The sequence below is a fragment of the Nycticebus coucang genome, chromosome 21 (genome assembly GCF_027406575.1).
Source record: "Nycticebus coucang isolate mNycCou1 chromosome 21, mNycCou1.pri, whole genome shotgun sequence".
Lineage (NCBI taxonomy): Eukaryota > Metazoa > Chordata > Mammalia > Primates > Lorisidae > Nycticebus > Nycticebus coucang.
This window is the reverse complement of record NC_069800.1, coordinates 28,556,923-28,582,491: the sequence shown is the minus strand read 5'-3', so window position 1 is coordinate 28,582,491 and position 25,569 is coordinate 28,556,923. Positions and strand designations below refer to the sequence as shown.

The following is a 25,569-nucleotide window of genomic DNA, read 5'->3' as shown; positions in this document are numbered from 1 at the left end:
GATTGTTCTTTGAAGGATGAAAAAGGATTTGTAAAAAAATCTAAAGAAATGCTTCTTGAAACTTTGAGTCTTCTGTGACAGACCACACTAATATCCATTAGATATGTATCTACTTTTCTACACAATTAAACCTGACTAAACCCATGGCAGCATCCCTACCAGAGTCAGTAATACTCAAGAAAGTATTAAGAAAATAGACTCAGAAATTGCACAATAGATAATTGTATTGATATAGTCAATAATGGACTTAAAGAATTCTCTAACCAGTGTACACACACACACACACAGAGGCATGCCTGCTCTATTCTTTAATATCAGTGCAATTTTCTGTAGGTGCAAGCATTTTTAATTAATTAATGTGATTATTATTTGAATTCTTCACTTCCATTAGCTAAATTAACCCTCCTTTAAGTTTGGGAATGACATATAAAAATTTGTCTACTGTCTCCATGCTCTTTACACAACAAAGACCTTTGTAAATCTCAGTCATGGCAATGAACTTTGAAGCAGTTATAAATGGTAATTTATTATCCAGCATCATGAACTTTCTAGACTTTTCTACTTTTGCAAATACATCTATATGTGGAAAAACACCCTACTTTTCCAGTAGAGAAAAGTGATTATGCAAACCTACTTAATCAAACTTTCAATGCATTTACCAGGCCTAGGTAGCACTCAAGAATGTCATCCTTTTGTTATGTTGATGGTGGGTATTATAACATGCATATAAAAATAAAATTAAGCAAGTAGGCTTAATCCTATTTTCTTTGTCCTGCGTGTCTCCACAGGGCAAATCTTGCTCATTTCAAAGTCATTTTAACACTTTTCATCAACATGCCATCTTTTAACTAACTATAAAAAAAAAGATCGAAGCTTATAAAGAATAAAACAAAGGAAATATTTAATTTTCTTGAAATTTCCAAAGACGTCAATTAGTGTGTTAATAATGAGCTTGTCTCAAAAGTAATTACTGATGTTTTTTAAAAAATTTAAATTAGTGACTTCCATTGACTTCTTAAGTAAAATAGAAGTAATTTGGCTTTCATATCCTCTGCACAGCTGCCCTCAGACCTCTCAGCTACCTTGATTATTATAATTCTCTTCATTCTGCTAGAATATTTTAGTTCTATTCATAAATGTTTCTAATTTTGGTGACATTTAGGCATTTGAATATTTTAGTTCTATTCATAAATGTTTCTAATTTTGGTGACATTTAGGCATTTTCCATTTTATAGTTATGCTTTTTGTGCCATATTTATGAAATCATTGCCTAATCCAAGTCACAAAGATTTACCTATATGTTTTCTCTTAATAATAAAAAAAACAAAAAACAAAAAAAACCTTTGTGGTTTTAACTCCTGTATTTAGGATCTTGATTCATTTTGAGTTAGCTTTTTGCGTATGGTGTGAGGTAGGGATTCAACCTCATTTTTTTGCATGTGGCCATCATGTTGTCTAGCATACTTTATGGAAAAGACTATTCTTTCTGCACTGTTGAAAGTACAATTGTTGAAAGTCAGTTGAACATAATGTGAGGGTTTATTTTTTGAATTTCAATTCTATTTATTTATTTGTCTATGCTATGCTAATACCATACTGTCTTGATTACTTCAGCTTTGTTGTAAGTTTTGAAACTGAGAATGTAGTTCCAAATCTGTGCTTATTTTTCAAGATAATTTTGGCTATTTAGGGTCCCTTATATTTTCATGTAAAGTTTGGATCATCTTGTTAACTGCTGAAGAAAAAAAGCCAGATGGGATTTTTATAAGAATTAAATGTGTAGATCAAGAAAATACTATTTGAAGAGCAGCAGCATATTAATAATATTCAGTTTTCTTCTCCATGGATATATGTCTTTCCATTTATTTAAGTCTCCTTCAATTTCTTTCAACAATGTTTTATAATTATTAGAGAGATATGTTTTGCACTTCTTTTCTTAAATTTAAATTTATTTTTACAAAAGGAGCACTTTTGAAAGGAGAATGTGTACCTTTTTAAAAAATTTGTGTTTTGAAGACACATGACAGATTGGCTAACTTTTCTAATTGGTGGACAGTCATTTAACAATATTGTCCCATCAGAAAATAGTCTGAATTAAAAGATTGAGTTTTGATGTTATAGTTCTAGATCTTCTACTTCGTGGGTTTGGAAACTTGGGCAACTGAACTGCTTTGTACCATTTTTATTATCTTGAGGGGAATTTTTTAAAGAACATTTATGTCAGAGAGATTTTTGTAATGAACAAACATTTAATACATATAAATTTCAAAGACCTGTAATTGGCATATGATAAGCAGTTAATAAGCATGCATCACTGTTATTGTTACAATGCCCCATCATCTCCCAAACCACTGCTAGGGAGCCATGATTATATTTGGATCATGCCGTCACCTTCCAGTATATTGAGGCAGAAGAAAAACTGAAAACAGCTGCTCCAGCTCTTAGACTCTCTTGTGTTCCCATTGTTGAAGAGCCTTTCTAAGAAAACATCACAGTATTTCTTGCTTCATGGATTCTGGGGTTTGTTTTGTGGGTGTTTTGTAGCTGGCCAGCTGGCTGGAAACTCCTCTGTTGAGATGTATCGCCAAGTGCTCCTGTCTGGTTGTCGCTGTGTGGAGCTAGACTGCTGGAAAGGGCGGACTGCAGAAGAGGAGCCAGTTATCACCCATGGATTCACCATGACAACTGAGATATCCTTCAAGGTAGAGTGGATGAACGTTGCTAAGAGCAGCAGCTGGGGAGACCTGATCCCTTTGGGGGTAAAGCCTCCTTAAATACAAAGTCCCAAAGGTCATAATTAATTGCAAAGACTATTAATCATCTTTGTAATTCCAGAGGTGAAAATTGAGGGATTTATCCACAGATAATTAGCATCAGGCAAATTAATTCATGCTAATCAAATTTTAAGGGAACTGTCTTAGGAGAGGAAATATCAATTTATTTGTCTCATCTTGTTTGCATTCTCATTCTTGTTTTCTTGCATTTGGTTCTTGTGAAATATGATATAGTAAGGAATACAGACAACCTATTTATACAGTTCAACTAATGGATATAAAGTATATGCCCCAGTAACTAACGCCTAAATCAAGATATAGAAACTCACTGGCACCCAGTATCACTCCAATGTACACATTCCCATTTGAGTGACTCCTTACGCCCAGAGGTAGCCACCATTCTGGCTATTACAGTGACCCTTACTTTATGTTTCTTAAAGCACAAAGCACACATTCATGTGAAGCCCTAAAGGATGTAGCTTCGTCACTTTTTAAACTTGCTATAAATTGATTCACACTTTAATATGCATTATTTTGTGCCTTGCTTTTTTCACTCCATAATGTTTGAGAGTTTCAACAATATTATTGCATCTATCCCTAGCTTTTTGCTTTCTTTACCATGATGTGATTGATGATAACATTAATTACTACTATTGATGGTCATATAAGATAGCATTCTGTGATGCTAGCCTTTGGTACATTGGTACTTATCAGTCAAAGACTGATAAGAACATATGTAGTCAATGTTAGGTTTATTTGATCATAGGATGAAAGACACAAGCCATAGAGGAGTAGGGTTGTCTCAGGAAAAGTGCATTAGTGAGGACTTACAGGAGTTGAGCTTGTATTAGATGATTTGGGGGATGGTTCAAGAAAGCAGGGTTTTTCTATGGCTTGGGTGCTGTCAGGAAGCAGAAACAATTCTCTGATTGCCTAAGGCAGGATGTATTAGTCATTTTTATTATCCATGAATCTGGGGTGTGTTTGATCTTCCTTTTATGTCCACTTGTGGCTCCATCCTACACCATAAAAGGGTTCACATTCATGTGCATGGACACCCTAGCCCATTTATCTAAGGTCTACCCACATCCCATGGGAAGAGTCATCCCAGGATATTGAGACCACTGGGGTGGAGAAATCTGGTGTCCTACACACTTGGACAACTACTGGAAGGGGAATGTGAAGGCTTAATCAGACATGTTCTTTTAGTTGACTTGAGCTTCTCACCTTTGTGGAAGGGAACCAGAAAGAAAGGCCAGAGGATGACCTCTATAACTAGGTTCCACAGCATGAACCTCATTGCCTGGGATACCTGAGCCTCCGGGCTTCCTAAGAAACCAAGAAAACAGAGTCCAAGTATGTGGGTAACTAATGTGCATACCAAGAGGCCAGAATATAGGATGAATTTGATGTTACTTTACCAAGATTAATGGCAAAGCTTTGCAAGAAGACGACCAATAGGCACTTGCCAAATGTTTGCTGAATGGGGGGGAGCTTGGTAAAGGGCAGAAGTAAGAAAGGAGTAAAAGACTGAAAGGTAGTGTTTCAGAAGTAGCATTGGGAGCTGAAAGACCTCAAACCCCAGCTTTTAGCCCTGGAACACTAGGAATATGAGAAAATAAATTTCAATCACTGGAGAGAACAGCAAAAGAGAAGCAAGATTTTCAAGGGATGGCCAAGGTTTGGTTTAGACAAAAGGATTTTTCTGATCAAACGTTGCTATTTACAGCAGTTATAAAAACATGTTCAGAAGTAATATCATTAGCACTTTAGAATATGTTTACTGTGTTGTGTCTAAGGAATTTGGCTTTTTATGAGTCCTTAAACGTGGGCTACAGTACAATCATTAAAGAAAAATAACACCTTTCACTTAAATTTTACAATGAAATCAAATGTGGGGTGACATTAATTCTTAACAAAATTTTTGAATCTGCTCCTGGAATTGAGTGCTCTCATGGTCTTTGCATTTGTTCAGTTGAAAAATCAATGGGTTTTGTTTAATTTCCGTAGTCTTACTTCTTCCCTTTCAAACCTTGCCATTGTCCTTTGGTGTTCTAAGATACCAGTTTAACCTGGTTGGGCTCCTTAAAAATAAGTGGGAACAGATGGGTATGGGGCCAGTGACATTTGGGCTCATCTGTCTATTGATGAAGGGAGACAGTCCCAGAAAGGCAGACAGCACTCCCAACAGAGCTGAGAGTTGAGGGCACTGTACACCCATCCTTTGCAGAAAGACCACCCCACCCACCTGCCCACTGCCCTGTCTACTCCTCGGAGTCCTTATGGGAAACAATAATATATTCTTAAAAACTTAAAACCCTCCAAGTTCTTTGTGTTGCTTGTCAGAGAATAAACACAAAGCAGATACAGCATATTTATTTATATAGAGCTTTTGCTTCTTGGCTTCTGCCTGCCATCAAGTTAGCTTGGAGTGACTCTCCTTAGCACTCAACCATCCAAGTAGTTCTTCAATTACATCTGTAATCCCAGAGTCATGAGCTCCTTGAACATCTCTTCCCGGGCTCCAGAAGCACCGCTTCTTAATCACATCCACACACTTGCTGGCAGGGTCAGAGCCTTAAAGACTACCTCCAGCCAAGAATACTGATTTCTCTCTCTGCCTTCTGGAGTTCGCTGGGAGTCGGGAGGTGACCAGGATGGTGTAGTTGGAGGGTCCAGCCATTCTTCCTGCTAATGTGCATTGGCGGGACAGATAGTCTGAGATGTGAGTGGCTGGAGGTAGGTGGGGATAGGCTTGGAGAATAGAAATGCCAACCCGTTTCATGGACACATATTCAGAACCAGGGCTTCTTTGTATCAGGATTGAGACTATGGTAAGGCAAGTGAGGCCTCTAGAGGCCTCGCAGAACTGAAGGAGGCCTCTGCTCTCAGGGTCAGGAAGGGCAGACGTGGTACCTGAAAGTGAGTGGTCTCTTTAAGTTGTGCACTTAGACCCTTTCCTTGCCTCACCCTAGCCCAGCCCTACTTACATGATTATCAGCACATAGTCGGCTTTCCCCAAACCCTGTGTCTGTGATGAGTGTGGCAATGACCCAGACTTCACCACTGTACAATAGGTGCATATAATGGATTTTAACTTCTACTCCCAAACCTATTAAAATTAAAAAAAAAAGAAACACACACACACATAGTATAAGGTAACTTGGTAAGAAAGGATAGAAGAGGGACGAGGCCCTCCGTGATCTGCACCCCTGCTCATTATCTCGTTTCTCACTACTTTTCCCCTCATCTACTGTGCTCCAGCTACACTGGTCTTCTTGCTGTCCCATGACGGTGTCAAGCAGGTCAGAGCCTTTGCACAGGCTGTTCCTTCTGCCTGGAATGCCCTTCCCCTAAGTATCTGCATGGCTCTCCTTTTTCCTCCTTGAAGCCTTTCTGAAATATCACGTTCTCAATGAGGCCTCCTGGAACCTATTTCAGATTCTCACCAGCCATCACTCCCACTCCCCATAATACGGACATACCCTCCTTCCTCCTGTGTGTGTGTGGGTTTGTTTACATTTTCCATACAGCACTTCCCTTCTGACATTCTGCTTAATTTGTTTAATTCTTATGTTCCTTGTGTATTGCCTCTCCTTCTACGAGCATGTAAGTGGCACAGAGAGAGGGGTCTTTATTTTGTCCACAGATCTGTACCCAAGCTCTTTGAACAGAACCTGGCATCCACCATGTATTAGGTGCTTGGGAAATGTTTTTAGGAATGAACTTTCCCTTCCCAAAGCAAGCAGACAAAATATAGCACAGCCTTCATTTTTAGTCTGTTTTCTTGCCTCTGTTTATCAGATAAGTGGGTTTTATATTTCTCTATTTTTATATGTGAAATTCCATGTATGATAATATTAGTCAGGCAGTGAAAATATTCCCCCAGTGTTTGCCAGTTTGGCAAAACATCCCATACATTTAGACCCGATCGCCATAGTATAATTAGAGTCTAGTCTATAACTGTAGCGTATATCACTGCAGCAAAATAAACTGATCGCACAGTTCTTCATGTTTGTATCACACAGTTTATCTGCTTTCAGCAGATGTGACCCGGAAAGCTTCCATGCGGTATATCTCAGAGAACAAGCATTTCCATTGGCATTTGCTACCTATTTAGTACATGGGTCAAAATAAAAAGTTATGTTCTGGGAAAGGAGATAAGCTATAACTCAGCCTCTTTATAGAGGGCCTTTTGTTTTGCAGACTGGCTTTATTTGTTACTTCTCGCATGTGTCTGCTCTGTCTCTGTGCCTCGTTGCCCTAGCCTTTGGATGCCTGTGACACAGTAATTTGCCATTCGGTCTTCCTTCTCTCTGCTCTCCCTCCATCTCTATCCTCTTCCACCTGCCCACTCCATTCCCAACCTGGTCCCCCTACTCTCTTCAGGCAGCTTCCTCTTAACCTGCAATTGTACAGGATGGAAAACTTGATAATGTGATGACATATATGATGAAACTGTGTTCAATTTGGGTATGTTGTTAAATAGAGCATTTCCTAAACCCTAAGAGAAATAATCATAATTTAGGATGCTATTTCACTACTACACAAAGGCACATGTAAAATGGATGTCCAGATATACCCAACAGTTGTCTGGCAAAGAAAAAGGATTTTGAGGGCAGTTTATCCCTCTGGAGTTTAGTAATTGAACCATATGCTTTATAGATTATTGAATCCAACATTATAAGTCTCTGAAAAACAGATTGGCCTTGTCGAGGAGTAATTGAGCATGAAGCTACTTTCACATCCAATGTCTACCAATTATAGCATTTATGAAGGGATGAAACTTGCAAGCTATGCCTAGATTATCATCCCAGATGATCACGCATAGCGTAAGAAATATTTCAAGGGCACGAAAGAACAAAAGTCCTCCAATGGGACTTATGGAGTTTTCAGTGGTTCCTAACTGAAAATATTAGGTGAAATTCAGTAAATATTTTCATTATTTTACAGGTTTGAAAACGGTTTCTTCAGCTGCTGACTAAAGTAATGGTAGAGATGGAGAGAAATGGGCACAGAGGAGAGGGAAGAGGATGGGCAAAGAAGACAGAAAGGAGAGTGTATTAATAGAAGTGAAGGGTGCTGCCCCAGGCCTGACTGCCAGAGTCCCAGCACCAGCTCTTCCATTTAGTTGTTATAAGACTCAAGAGAAATTTCTTCCCCAGACCAAGCCTCCTGGGTAATCAGCACAATGGAGATGATAATAGTGTTTACTTCTTGGGGTTGCAGTAAATATTCAATAACCCTACTTAATACACTAATATCATTTAGAACAATACATTACATGTAGTTAGTACTCTGTAAATGTTAGGTACTGACATTATCATTGAAATACATAAAAACCAAATGTTGGCTTTCTCTCTATCTATAAATGTAATGACTATGGTATTACATATGAAAAAAGAGCTTATTAAGCCAGATTTGTGGAGGGGGGAGTTGAATGAAACTAGTGTATGGTGCCCCATGATCACATTAATGTACACAGCTATGATTTAATAATAATAAAAAAAAGACATTTGTAAGGCTGCTATGGTAGAAGTGATTTCCATACCCATCCCATGTCATCCACTTTATCTCCAGGAAGGTGCTGGAAGGTCAGACTGAGAAGTAAGTTAAAGAAAATCCATATCTTTGTCAAGTGCCCAATGGAAATTGGGAAGGGAGTGACAGGTGAGCTTGGAGGGTCCTTCTCAAATATGAGTCCTGAGTCAAGTGCATAAGATCAGAAATGTGCAATGCTAGAGGCAGGAGAAGGGGAGATGTTGGAAAAGGAAGATGGGAAAGACTGGGAGCCCTAGTGGCCTGGCTGTAGTTCAGACCACACCAGCGTCCTTGCTGTGGGAGGAGAGAAACAGACTCAGGGAGCTAGGATGCTGGAGGGTCTAAACTCCTTCCAAGTCTGGGAACGGGCCCAGAGAAGGAGTCATGTTTCATTGGCCAAAGATAAAGAAAGACAGACCCTTGGCCTACAGCCAAACACCCACTATCTTTTGAATTTTTTAGAATATAAAAGTATAAGTTTATTTTATATTAAAGAAAGGGAAGAGAGTAGGAGGGGGATGAGTACATGAGAGAGAAGAGAGCAGGGAGCAGGGAGTAGAGAGGGGAAGACTGGAGGTGGGGGAGAAAAGGAGCAGACAGTGGCCTGGCACCCCAGAGGAAGAAAGAAAGAATGCCAGTCCAAACACACACTTCCTAAGAGAAAGGCCTACTCTCCTTGGCCCAAATGCCACTAAGGCAAGTCTGTAATCAGCCTTCATTATTAAAGACAGCTGGAGAAATTTTCAAACAGACAAGACAGCGTAGTACAAAAAAATAAAAATAAATAAATAAAAATTAGCAAAGACCAATTACACTTTTATTTACAGAGAAATTTGAAAGACTTTTTTTTTTTTTTCTTTTGAGATAGAGCCTCACCCTGTCAACCCAGGTAGAGTGCCATGGCATTATAGCTCACAGCAATCTCAAACTGTTTATTCTCAAAGAATCCTCTTGCCTCAGTCTCCCAAGTAGCTGGGACTACAGACACTTGCCATAACACCTGGCTAGTTTTACTATTTTTTGCAGAGATGGGGTCTCACTCTTGCTTAGGCTAGTCTCGAACTCCTAAGCTCAAGCAATCCACCTGCCTTGGCCTCTCAGAGTGCTAGGATTATAGGCGTGAGCCACTGCACCCAGCTGAAAGACATATTTTTAATGTAAGATTTATCCTTGATGGAAAATTTCAACTATAACAATGTTAAAGTTAACCTGACTACTGAGTGTGGAATCAACATTCACACTTTGGTAATGCAAAATTACATTCATCTTTAGTTACAATCAAGTTTTAAAGTTTGCTTATGCCAATGATCAGATTAGTCTAAGGATCAGCAAACTGTCCTTGAGAGGCCACATTTATCCTGCCATCTGTTTTTGTGAATTAAGTTTTGTTGGCACCACCACAACTACTTATTTACATATTATATGTGGCTGCTTTGGGGCTATGTATTAGTCTGGACTCTCCAGAGACAGAGAGAAATGTATTACAATGAATTGGCCCACATGGGCCAATTGGAAATCCCAAGATCTGTAGGAATCAAACTGGAGATCCAAGAGAATAATGTTGTAACACCATTCCCTATCTGAGGCCTGAGAACAAAGTAAGCTCCAGTCCAAGTCTAAGTGCAAAGGCAGGAGAAGACCAGTGTCCCAGCTCAAGGATAGGTAGAAATGGTAAATTCTCCTTAATTCTTCATTTTTGTTCTATTCAGGCTGGATTGGGTGAGACCCACCCCCAAGGAGAAGGGCAATCTGTTTAACTCAATCTACTGATTGAAATGTTAATCTCATCTAGAAGTACACTCACATAGACACTAATAATAATGTTTAGCCAGGTATCTGGACTCTCCGTGGCCTAGTCAAGTTGACACATACAATTAACCCTCACAGGCTACAGAAGCATAGGCAAATACTTGCTATGGAAACCATATGGTCAGCAAAACCTAAGATAGTATCTGGCCAACTATACAAAAAGTATGCTGACCTCTGAACCAGTCAGTAGAAGAAGAAATGAAAACACAACTAGATAATATGTTTTGCTCTTCGCTATAGCATTTTAGGAGTTCATTCATTCACTTGAAAATATTTAGTGAGCATCTAGAATGTGCCTTAGAAAGACAGTGGAGAAAACAAGTCCTTACCTTCAAGGAGCTTAAACTACAGTGGAGAAAGACAGACCAAAATAAACACACATATATGACATATGGATACATACTCTTTTAAAAAACATAAATGGTTGGACAAGGAAAAAAGAAGGCTAGATTTATCCTGCTTTCTACTGGATGGTGGTGGAAGGCATCTGGTAATGTGACATTTTAGCATGGAAGCTGCTTTCCCAAATGAAGGAAATCAGTCATGCTTTCAGATAAGAGTATTTCTGACCAAAAGAACAAAGTTCAAAGATGGTAAGATAAAAGCATGCTTGATATATTCATGGAAAATCAATTCAGTTGATGGACTGTATCCAGGTGCTTGAGGGTGAGAAGAAAAGGAGGTGAATTTAGAGAAATAACAGGTGCCAGATTGAATTAGGCTACATGGATTACGATAATGAATTTGGATTTTACTCTGTATGAAATGGGAGGTCATTGGAAAGTGTATAACAAAGGACTGAAACTATTATCTCCTCATGTTTAGGAGCAATCACTCTGGCCAAGGAGTGAAATATAGGGAGCAAACAATAGAAGCCAGGAAAGCAGTTAAAGGCCCTGTAAGTCAGCCTCTGCCAGGTTTCACTGCAATAACAAGAAACCCCAGGATTATATTCTGTTACCACCACAAGGACGTCTTTCTCATTCAGGTTAGATGTTGGCTGTTCCTCCAATTGCTATGTTTGGAATTCAAGCTGAAAGAACAGCCCCTTATCTGGGATATCACTGGGCTCCAGAAAGAGGGAAAAGAAAAATGACAAACCCATGGTAATGTGTCTCAAAGACTGTGAAGTGGTGGCACATGTCATTTTCACACACATGCCATTGACCTAAATAAAAAACATAGCAAAGACAGAAGTAACAGACTGTGTAGATACAGCCCTCCCCCAGCAAGGGGTAGTGCATATGTGGGAACAATGGAAGTTATTGCAGTGGTTTTGGGGGCAGGACAACAGCACTAGAGGTGCTGACATGTGGTTGTGTTCTAGATGTATTTTGGACAAAATAGCTGATGAATTAAAGATATGAGAGGCAAAGAGGATACAGAATGGCCTTAACGTATTTGACCTTTACCTAATACATTAGGGCCAAATTTATGAAACCAGCAAAATATAGCCCCTTTCTTCCCACTCATGTTCCACTTCCTTGATGACATCTGTTCTCAGTTGTTTTGAGAGCTTTACTCGTAGCTGGCTAAGGTTATTGGCTGCAGGAGTTAGGGCAATACTTGAGGGCATAGCTCTGGAGTCAGATAAACCTTCATAGTGCTTAATCTTGGATTCCCTTCTCTATGACTTAGGGTAAGTAAGTTTATATATTTTAGCCTCAGTTTTATGCTCTGTAAAATGATGGCTAATATTTTCCACACAGATTATTTGTAGCATGATATAAGATAACTGTCTAGAAAATAGTAAATGATCTCTTCATGGTAGCTCTTATTTTTATTAGTAAGATTCTAAAAGAGAGGATTTAGGGTGTGTGAGGAGAGAAGTCCAGGCAAGGTGAGTAATCTTGGATGATCTAGGAATGTATGCTCACCGTGAGCTGAGCCCTTTACCTTCTTTCGCTGCACCTTCACAACAGCTCTGTGACATGAGCTTTATAATCCCCACATTACAAATCAGCAAGCCAACACACAGAGGCACTTGAGAGATTTTTTTTTTTCTGGAGCCACACGGCTTGTAAATCTAAGATGTAGGATTCGAATGTTAAGTCTGGATCTAAAACCTATGCTTATATAAATCAAATAAAGCATTTAAAATCTTGATGCTGCTTGCTTTTTGTAGTGCTTACTTTTTTTTAATGGACTCAACTATCATAAAAGTTAAACTGATTATGTATGCAAGGCAATCTGTGAATTCACTCCTGAGAAACAGTAAGAGTGATTCTTCATGCTCTATGCAGGCAAATCCTTCTTAGAGGATAGATGCAAATGTGGTACCAACTTAGAAAGTCTTATTTATAATCTGGAGACAAGGAAATAGCTTTTAGGGAATGGATATAAAGAAAGCTATATTAAATAAGGAAGATGGGGAAGGTAGAGAAGATAGTGAAAAAGGCTTACTCATAGAGAAAAAGAGAGTAGAAATCCCTACTTGAAAGGAGAATACGAAAAGAATAAATGTAACTAAAAAACAGAAGTATGAGAATATGAAACCTCAACACTATTGATAGGGATACAATGAGACAATAAATGAGATTGTACTTTAATATACAATTAAGTGTAAATTAGTTAAATAAGACCATCTAGAAAAAAATAATGCCCAAAGCTGGTGAGTATGCATTGAAATCTGGTCCTTCATACATTACTCTATGAAATCTACAATGAGAAGTAATTTTGACATACATGAGACTATAAAAGTATTAAGATTGTTCCATTCAGTAATTTTCCTTCCGAGTATCCATTTTTAGAAAATCATTCAAAATATTAGGAAAAAATGAAGATACTCTTTGTAGAATTATTTGAATGACAGTTCTTAAAATATATCTGTCCAACATCTGAGGAATGATTAAATCAACTATGGTAACTCTACTTTCTAGGATTTAATAGAGCTTTGAAGCTTATGACATAGACACTTTTTAAAAATGCAGAGTGACGAAGTACTGATTCACATACATGTTTACAAAGTGGAAGAACTCTGAAAGTGTGCTAAGTGAAAGGTGACAGGCACAAAATCTTGTTGTAAGATTCCTTTTATAAGAAATGATTAGAACTGGCAAATTCACAGAAACATAAAGTGACATCTATCTATAGAAACATATAGTGGTTGCCTGAGGCTAGGTGTGTGGAGATGGGGTGCAGGAATGGTGAATGACTGCTAGTCGTTACTTTGCAGGGTGACAAAATTTCTCAACTTAGATTGGGATAAAGTTGCAGAACTCTGTGAACCTATTAAAAACCATAGAACTACATTCTTAAAATTAGCCAATACTGTCTCACTAAAGTTATATCTCAGTAACAATATCCTTTAAAAATACAGGTTGTATATATACTATAATTAAAACTAAGTTACATAAATACATGAAAAACAGAATAGAAATAAACACAACCAAAGGCTAACAGTGATTTGGTTCAGAAAGTGAATTTATGAGTGAAAATTTTTGCCTTCTTTCATTGTCCAAAATGTTAGTCATGTGGTTCGATTTCTTTCATTATTAAGAAAAAGTAGGTATAAAAAAAAAAAAAAGAAAAAGTAGGTATAATTAACAAACAGAAGAATCATTCTCCACAGTTCCATCTCCCCTGTAAACTTCTTTGGTTTGACCTTTTAGAATCAAGAGTCAGAAATGTCACAGTCCAGTGGCTATCACAAAGCCATCTAGCTATTTCAGGCCATTTCATACAAATCTGTGAATGAAAAAGAAAACTATAGTAATGGGTTTAACACCCCCCAAAACTATACACATTAAAAATTCTAGCATATTGAAAATAAATGCGTTCTCTTTTTTAGGAAGTGATCGAAGCGATTGCAGAGTGTGCATTTAAGACTTCACCTTTTCCAATTCTCCTTTCATTTGAGAACCATGTGGATTCGTAAGTATTCAACATATTACCAAGGCATCTTTTTCCCAAAGAAAGAATTATCTAATCATTGTCTATCAGATTTAAGATTATATGGTATTATTAATGGTGTTCTTCATCATGTTGTATATTAAGTGACATGTTTTCATTTGTATTTGATAAAGCTGATTCATTTAAATCTCATAAATATTAAAATAACCCACTGGACTGGTGTGGAATCTATTTTCCTGCCATACTATGGTTTTTAAATTAAGGACTCTTCCTTCTACGCTGCAGTGGAACACATTTTCTTCCATGGGACATGTCTTTATTACAGATTTGAGATGCATTAGGCCACTTTTATAAACCCCCTTCACAACCTCCTTCTATTTCATGCTATTTTACAGTCAGTTTTGTTACCTCAAAATTGACAGTTCCCTTCTGTTCATTGTGGCTGGTGGAAGCGGAGCTGTAAATTCTATTCTGCCACTTGGCCCCTGTACAGAAGTCAGTCCACAGAAAGCTCCATCTTTCCCCTTCCCATGGGTTTCCCCCATTTGTTAATATCTTTAAACATTTTCCTATCTCACAATAGCCTGTGTTTACTGCTGAGCTACATAAGGAAAAGGTAATTTTGACTTAACTATTTTTCTATTCATTTTATCACAAATTACCAAGGAGAGACATATTTAAATCTAATACTTGTTATATTAATTTGTCACAGAGTTACTGTGAAAGATCCTTTTCTATATTAAATCAAAGTTCATGGAACTAACATCCTAGTCCATGGAATTAGCAATGTCTGAAGAATACACAGTGGTGTCCATGGTTGCTCAAAAGACCGATGTGAAGCCCTCTCTTTCATCTCAAGAACCTAAGCCAGATTTCTCAACTAGAAGACAGAAAACAGCCCCCTGTCCTAATTGGGCTCTTTTACCCTTTTTCATATCAAGAGTCTTTCCCAGGTCACTGATCTTCTTTGCCCAACTAATTTGCAGCACATGCTCCGATTCACTAATTCTTAAATAATTTATTAAATCTTAAAGAAGCAGTATGGTCATGATCAAATTTCAGCTCGAACAATTTCTAAGTCGTTAACTGTGATAATGTGTTAATATACACATGGAGAGCTTATTTCAAAGTAATCAATTTTATAATTATCTGTCTTTCTAGTTTGCCCTCAGGGAATCCATATGACATTTTTCTGGCTTTTGGTTCTGTTTCATTATGAAACCGTCATCCCATGAATGATGTAATCATTTGGCATAACGCTCCTGAGGGTCAAATGAAGAAAAAGGAATTTATTCAGTTCCAGGGCTCTTTCTGCTCTTACTAAAAGGGGCGTCTCTTCAGTGGCTGTATTTATATCTCCTTTGCTGTGACAGCTCTGATTTGCAAGTGACTTTGTTGGAGCACTTTCTCATCTATGTCCATTTGTTCATAATTGAGCTCTAGTAATATTTTTTGCTGACTTGTTGATGGGTTATTTTCTTTTTGAAAGAAAAGGCACATACTTCACTTTCTTAAGGAAATGTTTCTATTTAAATTAAACAAAATGAAAGGTTATGGTTTTATTCTGGATTGTCACACCTGCCCTATTGAACTCTTCCTTGAGGTTAGCCAGAGAGGTAGCAGCAGTCACCACCATCACAAATATATTTTGTGCCAAGTAACTTTCCAGATATTTCACATGCCTCAGCTCATATCAGCCTATGTGCTTCTAAGTATAAGTATTAAATATTATCCCTATTCTATAGATAATGAAACTGAATACCAAAGAGGGTAATTTGCCACGTACATGCAGCTAAAACGTGACAGGGATAGGATTTAAATCCTGATAGCGTGGCTTAAGAATTCACTCTTTTAACCAACACCATCCCCTACATCGAAACAGAAGCATCAGGAGCCTTCCTTCAGGACAACCAGAGCATCTACAAAGCCGTTGCCTGCAAATGTTCACATTTATGTGGCTTGTAGCCTTCAACCAAAATATGTTTTTTTGCAGTTTTCTATAACAGTAATACAGAGAATCCAAAACTGGGTATGAAAACTAATTCCTACAATGTACACAAAAGCAACAAAGCTAGTGCCCTAATACTGCAGTTTCTGGTTTAAAAATGACAAATTTAGCTATTAAAAGTTCATTAATCATTCATATGTGACAAAAGAAAACAGGAAAACAGCCTTCCTAAGACACCATGATTATATTCCAGACCACTGAGATAAAGTAATGGCAGTGAAATGCTAGGAGACTGAATTCTGTTGCCGAGGAAGTGTGAGGAGGTGGTTTGCTTCCTGCTTCCCTGTCCTTTACCGCCGGATATCAGAATTGCTTAGCCAGGGTCATTTCCTGGGAGGGCTACTACATACACCCAAAGAAAACTGATCAACTTTCCCTTTGCTGGGCAAACCCTATACTTGGTTTGTGGGCCACGTTCCCTGGTTTCTGAACCCATGCCATACAGTCGGAAAACTCCTTCTCATTAAACCTAGTTGTCACCCCAGAATCTTTCTCAAGATAGTGACTCAGGAACACATCACCAAAATACCTGAAACCTGTCTCAGGTGAACCATTTTATTGACCTGGGTGTTGCGTATACAAAATGTCAGATCCTGAACTCTGGTCCCAGCTAACTTGAGCTATTTATCCACAAGAAACTCACACTAGAAAAAAGAAAGCCATTGAATTTTTCTGGTTTTCTCTCCTGATATTTGAAACCACCTGTCCTGAACAAGAGGAATCTGCCATCTCCTGTTTTCTGCTTGTCCTCTTGCTACTTCAGATTCCCACAGAGCACTTTGAAAAATCCAGATTGATGAGCTACACCCCCACCTATGAATTAGAATTTCTAGAAGACTTGAAAATCCTTAAAAAAAAAAAAAAAAAAAAAAAAGCCCTAGTTGACACTAATGTTCCACTTAACTCGTGAACTGGCATTTTCCAAAAAAAGAATTCTATACTAGATTCAAGTGAAGTGGCCTCTAGCCCTGTTTGGCCACAGACAACTGTGAGATTGTGGACAAGGTTCCTAATTTCCGTGGGTTGTGGATTCCTTCTCTGTAGGGAAGGAGGTTGATTTAGTCCAACCTGGAGGATTTACCCTGGGAAATGGACAAGTTCCGTGGTCAGAGAGCTGACCACTTCGCCAGATGCCTACACTTCCGGAGTGGGTCACATTTTCAGAAATGTCTGCTATGGCCTGACGCTCAAAATGTATTTGTGAATTTTTTCCTCTCACTTCATCTCCATGGTAGCTGGTATTGATGCTCTAAACACTCTAGGAATTTTTTTTTCTGGTGCTAATTGCAATGTTAATGCCTTTTATTTCTGCAGTTTTGACCTGCAATTAAAGTCACTTTGTTTTCCTCTGATTTTTTTCTATTCAATTTGCTATCTACTCTGATTTAATTCCGTAGGTGGGCATTGTGTATTTACTGAGAACATGAATAGCTTAATTATGTAAACAGTTCGTTTTACCTTTTTCTTGGACACCTACCTCCTGTTCTCTCCATCTCGGCTGGTTTTTAGGCAGATCTTTAAAAGTCCAAGTTAAAAAAATGCTCATCATCTTTAATCTTCAGAGAAATGCAAATCAAAACCACTCTGAGATACCATCTAACTCCAGTAAGAGTAGACCACATCACAAAATCCCAAAACTACAGATGTTGGCGTGGATGTGGAGAAAAGGGAACACTTCTGCACTGCTGGTGGGAATGAAAGCTAGTACGTTCCTTTTGGAAAGAATTTTGGAGAATGCTAAAAATTGACCTGCCTTTGGATTCTGCAATTCCTCTATTAGGAGTATATTCAAAAGACCAAAAATCACTTTGCAAAAAAGGTATTTGCACCAGATTATTCATTGAAGCTCAATTTGTAATAGCCAAGTCATGGAAGAAGCCCAAGTGCCCATTGACCCATGAATGGATTAATAAACTGTGGTAATATGTATAGCATGGAATGCCTTTAAAAAAGATAAAGACTTAACCTCTTTTATGTTTACATGGGGGGACCTAGAACATATTCTTCTGAGTAAAGTATCTCAAGAATGGAGGGGACAGTATCCAATGTACTCAGTACTTTTATGAAACCAACTTATATTTACACACACTTTGTTATGAAAGATAGAACACAACTATAGCCCAGAATGAAGGAGAGAAATGGAGAGGGAAGGGAGGGGAGGGGTGAAGTTTGATAGAGGGAGGGTAAAAAGTGGGACCACACCTATGGAGCATATTGCAAGGGTACAAATCAATTCTGTCATGTTTAGAACATAAATGTTTTAGCACAATAATTAAGTAAATGAGGCAAAAGCTATGTTGATTGGTTTGATGTAAGCACGTCAGATTGTATAAAAAAATTAACACATTGTACCCCACAGATGTATTAAAAGTATTCACGAGCTATGTTTATGACTTAATTTAAAAAAATAAAAATGAATAAAATAGCTGTAAGATAAAAAATAAAAGTCCAAGTTAGAAAAAATAATAAATAATTTAAAAAATAAAAGTACAAATTAGACATAGAATCTTCCTCTTCAAAGTGTGATCCTCAGACCAAAGCACCTGCATCGCAGGGGAGCTTGTAAGAGAAGCAGCAGAGTCTGGGGCCCCTCCCTGGAGTAGGTGTGAGAATCGCCCTTGTTTCTTTTTAATTTCAGATTGATATAAGGGCACCTATGATTAGGTTACGTTGTTTGCCTCCATTTTTATAATACCCCCGGGAGACTGATTTGAATGAAGTGGTAGAGCGGAGCTCTAAGCACTGTGGTTCATTGACCATTGGCATCAGAAATACCTGCAGCCTTGTTTAAAATGTATGTTTCTGGGCTTTAATCCTCACTACATGAATCAAAGGACTGGGGATTTGGCCCTGTCATCTGCAGCCTTAACAGCTCAGGCAACTCTTTCTTGTAATTGAGTGAAAATTGTGGCTCCAGCAAAATCCTCAGGGCCTGACTTGGGAACCACTTGGGAGAGGACATCTGCTACAGATATGTGGAACATCTCTCCCCAAAATATTCCCACTGGTGAGAATGTGTTTTCCCTGGAAAATCCTGAAAGCAGGATATTAGGGTAAATCTCTTCCCCTTTCAGTCCAGGTCTCTAATAAAAAGAATTTGGGGCTTCCAAGTTCCAACACTCAAGAAAACTACTTCATCACAAAAGTCACCTACTTCAACACCTGCTGACTTATTTTCATGTATCCCAAAAGTTTCTAAACTTGAACACACATCAGCATCATCAGAAGTTTCCTGGACTCCACTGCACCAGATTATCTGATTCAGAATCTGCATTTCCAATAAAGTGCAAGTGATATTGATGCTGCTGGTCCAGGGACCACGCTCTAAGTAGTAAAGCTCTGATATTTAACAGAGTCATTCTGTGAAAGCAAAATGGAGGGTTTGAACAGTCTCTTGAGTGCAACCTGGAACAGGTAGACCCATCACAAATGGACTTGTTCTCAGCTATGGCCAGAGAACAGGTTGACTTGGTTGAACCTCCCTCCCCTCGCAAGTTATCACTGGAGAAAGAGTACCTGGATTTGGAGATGGCAGAGGTACCAGTTGTCTTCCTACTCCCAACACAGTCTAAACGATCACTGCCAGTGCTTTTCAGGGTCAATCCTCTAATGAGCAATTGTTCCATTCTCCCCAATACTGTGGAGGAAGGTCTATTCTGTTGGCTAGACAAGCAATGTAGTAAACTCTCATACAGGGCAAGAAAGGCAGGGTGAGAAGGTGCAAGGTTGCTAGGGAGGGCTTTCCAAGTGCTTTGAATCTTGCCTTTCCTCTCCTTTCAGTTCCAGGAAAGCGATGACCTTACAGGTTCTTATTTGTACCCCAAAGAACTCACTTGACCCCCCCCAAGTGCATACTTTATTTTTTTTTCAAAGGGATATTAAGCGTGTTTTTACCTATGAACCACCACAATATATTTTGAACTCTCAATACTCTCACTCCCAGGAAAAAAAAATCAGTCAATGATCCAGGCTTAATATTCATGGAAGAGAGAATGAAAATAAGAAACCACATTTTTATGGGTAGCCTTTATATATACCAACAATAATCAAGCTGAAAAAAAAAACAGTTAAGGACTCTATTCCAGTCACAGTGGTGCCAAAGAAGATGAAATATTTGGGAGTTTATCTAACAAAGGACGTGAAAGATCTCTATAAAGAGAACTATGAAACTCTAAGAAAAGAAATAGCTGAAAATGTTAACAAATGGAAAAACATACCATGCTCATGGCTGGGAAGAATCAACATTGTTAAAATGTCCATACTACCCAAAGCAATATACAATTTTAATGCAATCCCTATTAAAGCTCCACTGTCATACCTTAAAGATCTTGAAAAAATAGTACTTCATTTTATATGGAATCAGAAAAAACCTCGAATAGCCAAGACATTACTCAGAAATCAAAACAAAGCAGGAGGAATCACGCTACCAGGCCTCAGACTATGCTATAAATTGATAGTGATCAAAACAGCATGGTACTGGCACAAAAACAGAGAAGTAGATTTCTGGAACAGAATAGAGAACCAAGAGATGATTCCAGCTACTTACCGTTATTTTATCTTTGACAAGCCAATTAAAAACATTCAGTGGGGAAAAGATTCCCTATTTAACAAATGGTGTTGGGTGAACTGGCTGGCAACCTGTAGAAGACTGAAATTGGACCCACACCTTTCACCATTAACTAAGATAGACTCTCACTGGATTAAAGATTTAAACTTAAGAAATGACACTATAAAAATACTAGAGGAGAGTGCAGGGAAAACCCTTGAAGAAATCGGTCTGGGCGAGTATTTTATGAGGAGGACCCCCGGGGCAATTGAAGCAGCTTCAAAAATACACTACTGGGACCTGATCAAACTAAAAAGCTTCTGCACAGCCAAGAACACAGTAAGTAAAGCAAGCAAACAGCCCTCAGAATGGGAGAAGATATTCGCAGGTTATGTCTCCAACAAAGGTTTCAGAACCAGAATCCACAGAGAACTCAAACGTATAAGCAGGAAAAGAACAAGCAATCCCATCGCAGGCTGGGCAAGGGATTTGAAGAGAAACTTCTCTGAATAAGACAGGTGCATGGCCTACAGACATATGAAAAAATGCTCATCATCTTTAATCATCGGAGAAATGCAAATCAAAACTACTTTGAGATATCATCTAACTCCAATGAGACTAGCCTATATCACAAAATCCCAAGACCAGAGATGTTGGCGTGGATGTGGAGAAAAGGGAACACTTCTACACTGCTGGTGGGAATGCAAATTAATACATTCCTTTTGGAAAGATGTTTGGAGAACACTTAGATCTAAAAATAGACCTGCCATTCAATCCTATAATTCCTCTACTAGGCATATATCCAAAAGACCAAAAATCACATCATAACAAAGATATTTGTATCAGAATGTTTATTGCAGCCCAATTCATAATTGCTAAGTCATGGAAAAAGCCCAAGTGCCCATCGATCCACAAATGGATTAATAAATTGTGGTATGTGTACACCATGGAATATTATGCAGCCTTAAAGAAAGATGGAGACTTTACCTCTTTCGTGTTTACATGGATGGAGCTGGAACATATTCTTCTTAGTAAAGTATCTCAAGAATGAGAGAAAAAGTATCCAATGTACTCAGCCCTACTATGAAACTAATTTATGACTTTCACATGAAAGCTATAACCCACTTATAACCTAGGAATAGGGGGAAGGGGGAAGGGAGGGGAGGGAGGAGAGAGGTGGGCAGAGGGAGAGTGATTGGTGGGATTACACATGCAGTGCATCTCACAAGGGTATATGTGAAACTTAGTAAATATAGAATGTAAATGTCTTAACACAATAACTAAGAAAATGCCAGGAAGGCTATGTTAACCAGTGTGATGAAAATGCGTCAAACGGTCTATAAAACCAGTGTGTGGTGCCCCATGATCGCATAATGTACACAGCTATGATTTAATAATAAAAAAGAAACCACATTTTTTAATCAATTTGAATTATTATGAAGAAGACTTTTCACCACCATTACTTCTTCTTAGCACAGTCCCAGTTCTGCTAAAATGTATTATTCTTGCAGCATGTAAAGAGAACTGTTGGAAATCAAGTTCGACAGCCTGTAGATCAAAATCAGAGTTCATAAAACCCAATGGAATTGGATATCTTTATAATGATATTTAAATTTCCACAAAATGAGAAAGGAAAAAAAGTATTGCTTTTTAAAAGGTCAAGGAACACAGAAGCATTGAAAGAATATGGATATTCCTCTGTGTGAACCGTGTTTACAAGTTCCTGGGCACACGATTTGTCTAGTCAAGCTGGCGGCTTCCGCCGTGTAACAGTAGAATCATCTTACATTTGCCCTGCTCTTTTAAAGTCTCAGAGATGTTTGCATCCATTATTTCATTTCATTTTCTCAGCATCCTCCGTCCCTTTCCAAGAATAGTTATTATCCTCTTCATTTTATGATCCAGCGTGGTTCAGAGCTTGGAGCTCAGCTCAGCAAACCCTGCGGCCCCAGCCTTTTCCTAATAGACCAGCTTGGTACTGACACCACACGCAGGCTGAACCCACCTCTGCTTCCCTGTTAGGTACATGGAGTTACACCTTTCCCCAAGGTGCCTGCCACCCTGTCTCTCCTCCACGCTGTCTTCCTGTCTGCCCTTTTCTACATTTTCAGAGTCTCCCTCTCTGCTCTCCCCTCTTCTCTCCTCCCCCATCGCCTCCTAAATATTCCTTCGCAACTCTGTTGCCCTGACAAATTTCACCCAAGAATACCCCTGGGGTCAGGAAAGGGCCCCCCCTTCTGAGTGTCCGCTGAGTTAGAAACAGGGAATTAGAGGGACTGAGCATCCAGGGATCCCGTGACAGGTGAGTGGCACGTCTTCTCCACCTGTGTCCCTGCAGGGCAGCCTCGGGGACGCCTCGCGTGGCCAGGGCCCTCGCTGCCCACCTCTGCATGCTGTTTCAACTCACCTAAGTCAGGATAAAGATTTAGAATGATAAACACTGACCCTGCACGGCGGGGCTGGGGGATTGCATCGTTTTGCAATTCCGCTCAGCATCTGAACGAGCCTCCCTGACTCCTCTCCTCTCTCCCTCAGCCCGAAGCAGCAGGCCAAGATGGCCGAGTACTGCAGGCTGATCTTCGGGGACGCGCTTCTCATGGAGCCCCTGGAAAAATACCCAGTAAGCATTCCTGCCGTTTGGCCGCGAAGGAACGCAGGTGTTAGTTATGAATGGGGTTGGAGGGAGACTTACCCGCTTCCTTCTGGTACTTGTGCTTCTCAGGAAGATCAATTCGCGTGACGATAAACCCTCCGGCCAGGAGGGCGGCAGCGCTGGGGACGGCGGAGGGCGGGGACGAGACGCGCCTCCGCTCTAGTCCCTTCCCTTCCCGTCTCTCCCCGCCCTCACTGCCTCAGAAGATTCAGTCTGGAGCGCAGACTCCCCAGGCAACAGTCAGCCGGCAGGGACAGCCTGAGGGGACCGGGCTGTCTGACCCTCCCGGGCGAGCTCATCACACCCTTTGGGACCAGTGGGTCAGCACAACAGGACGTGACTAGTGGCCCATGTCTCTTGGCCTGACTTGGCTGGCTGCTGCCCACTTCCTCACATGCACCTTCTGTTAGGGCACGACTCAGGCTGCCTTTTGCCGTGGTAACAGCCCTGCTTTGGAAAGAAAAGCAGCAGCAATGTCCCAAAGCAGGCTCTTCCTTCTGGAACCCTTTGGCCCGGTCTCCTCAGACCCTTCAGTGAGTTCATACCCAGACTCACTGCAGGCAGAGACTAGAGGGCGAACTGAGTTCAATAGGCTTGCTAAAAATAACCCATGTGTGGCTGGCACACAGGCTCGCTGATACAATATCTAATAGCCCTCTCATGGGAAATTGATTTTTCCATTCGATGCGCAAGCTTGAAACAGTAGAAATAAGGCTTGCAAATATGGTAGCTTCAATCTTAGGGCTGGAAGGAAATCTCAAGTTACCTGGTTCACCTCTTCCGATGCCACAGCTCAGCTACCTCAAACCAGGATGGGGATTTGCTGTTTTTAAGCTATATCTGAAAAGTGGATTCCACAGGCTCATCTGGAAACTTCTGCCCATCCTCACCAGCTCCTCCTGGCAGGTGCCTGGCCGCCCACCTCTGAAAACTTAGGCGAAAGCCTGCTTATCTGTCCTAAATCAAAGCGGTGGGATTTACATGGTCTGTTGGAAAACTCACAGAAGTTGGGGTTTAGGACATCAAATCTACCAGTGCCCTGGTCTCATTCACGTAGATTTTGTTTGTGGAAAAATAAGAGTATGGTAATACAAATATATCTTTAAAGTTAAAAAGAAAAGACCCACTTAGAGCACTTTAGTGAGGGCCCTGGTTGGACATGGTAAAGAGTGATCTAGACACTCTTGGAATTTAAAGCTGTTCTGGGGGTCTGGGCAGGGAGTCTGAAAGGAAGGAAGGGGTAGTAATTTTAAAGAGTGTGTTTTCCTTTTCTGTTAGCTGGAATCTGGAGTTCCTCTTCCAAGCCCTATGGATTTAATGTATAAAATTTTGGTGAAAAATAAGAAGAAATCACATAAGTCTTCAGAAGGAAGTGGCAAAAAGAAGCTCTCGGAACAAGCTTCCAACACGTACAGTGATTCTTCCAGCGTGTTCGAGCCTTCGTCTCCAGGAGCTGGTGAGGGGCTGGTGGGCTCTCCTACTCTGGTTGTGTGTGGGCATAAGAGATTAGCTTAGACAGACTTCTTACATTTCTATTTCAGCACAGTTTCCTACTATATTGTTGGTTTTCTATTACTGCTACAAACTTGGTGGCTTCAAACTTCACAAATATATTATCCTCTGGTTCTGTAGGTCAGCAGGCCCACAGGGTCCCAGGGGCTGCACTGCAGGTCCGGGAAGCTGCCTTCCTTTCTGAAGGTTCCAAGGGAGAAGCCGTTTCCTTCCTTTTTCTAGCTTTTTAAGGCCACCCACATGCATTAGTTCAGGGACCCTTCCTCCAGCTTCAAAGCCAGCAATGTTACATTTTACTAACCCTTCTTCTGTAGTCACAGCTTCCTCTGACCACAGCTAGGAAATGTCCTGTGCATTTAAGGACTCACCCAGATAATCCAGGGTTATCTCTCCCATGGCAAGGTCCTTAATCTCATCCGCATGTCCCTTTTGTTATGCAAGGTAACATATCCACCGGGCATAGACCCCTTGGCCATTATCCTGGCTCCCACACAGACCAAGTAATCTTTGGAGTGACCACATGATTTTAAGCTTTATAAGGGGGAACATTAACCACATGACTGGGCACTGACTGTATTCTCCTTAATGACACGTATGCTGAAGAGTTTTGATTTGTCTACATTTTACAGAGCTTTTAAAAATTGTGACATGGCAAAATCACTCAAAGCTACTAGGAAATGCTTAACATCATTCTTTTTCTTTTTAAATTGAGGTTGAAATAGATTTTTGTGGTGGGTGAGAAGAGAATTCAATGTGGGCACTCTTGCTTTATTAGTCATGCAATCTAATTCATTTTCCAAGTTCAGTCTGAGTCTTGGCAATCTGAAAACCACATTTCAAAGAGTTCCTGATTGGAGAGGATGATTATACATGG

The 25,569-nt window shown here is 39.7% G+C and overlaps 1 protein-coding gene across 5 annotated transcripts in view; it reads left to right on the top strand.

Annotated features, from left to right (window-relative positions):
- The window catches only part of PLCB1 (phospholipase C beta 1), a 922,504-nt gene that overhangs the window by 708,524 nt on the left and 188,411 nt on the right, over nt 1–25,569 (top strand). For all 5 annotated transcript variants that reach the window (XM_053573858.1, XM_053573860.1, XM_053573861.1 and 2 more), the window contains 4 exons: nt 2,545–2,702; nt 13,915–13,997; nt 23,066–23,150; nt 24,462–24,639. In XM_053573858.1, the coding sequence (XP_053429833.1) occupies nt 2,545–2,702; nt 13,915–13,997; nt 23,066–23,150; nt 24,462–24,639 (504 nt within the window). The remainder of the gene's footprint in view (nt 1–2,544; nt 2,703–13,914; nt 13,998–23,065; nt 23,151–24,461; nt 24,640–25,569) is intronic.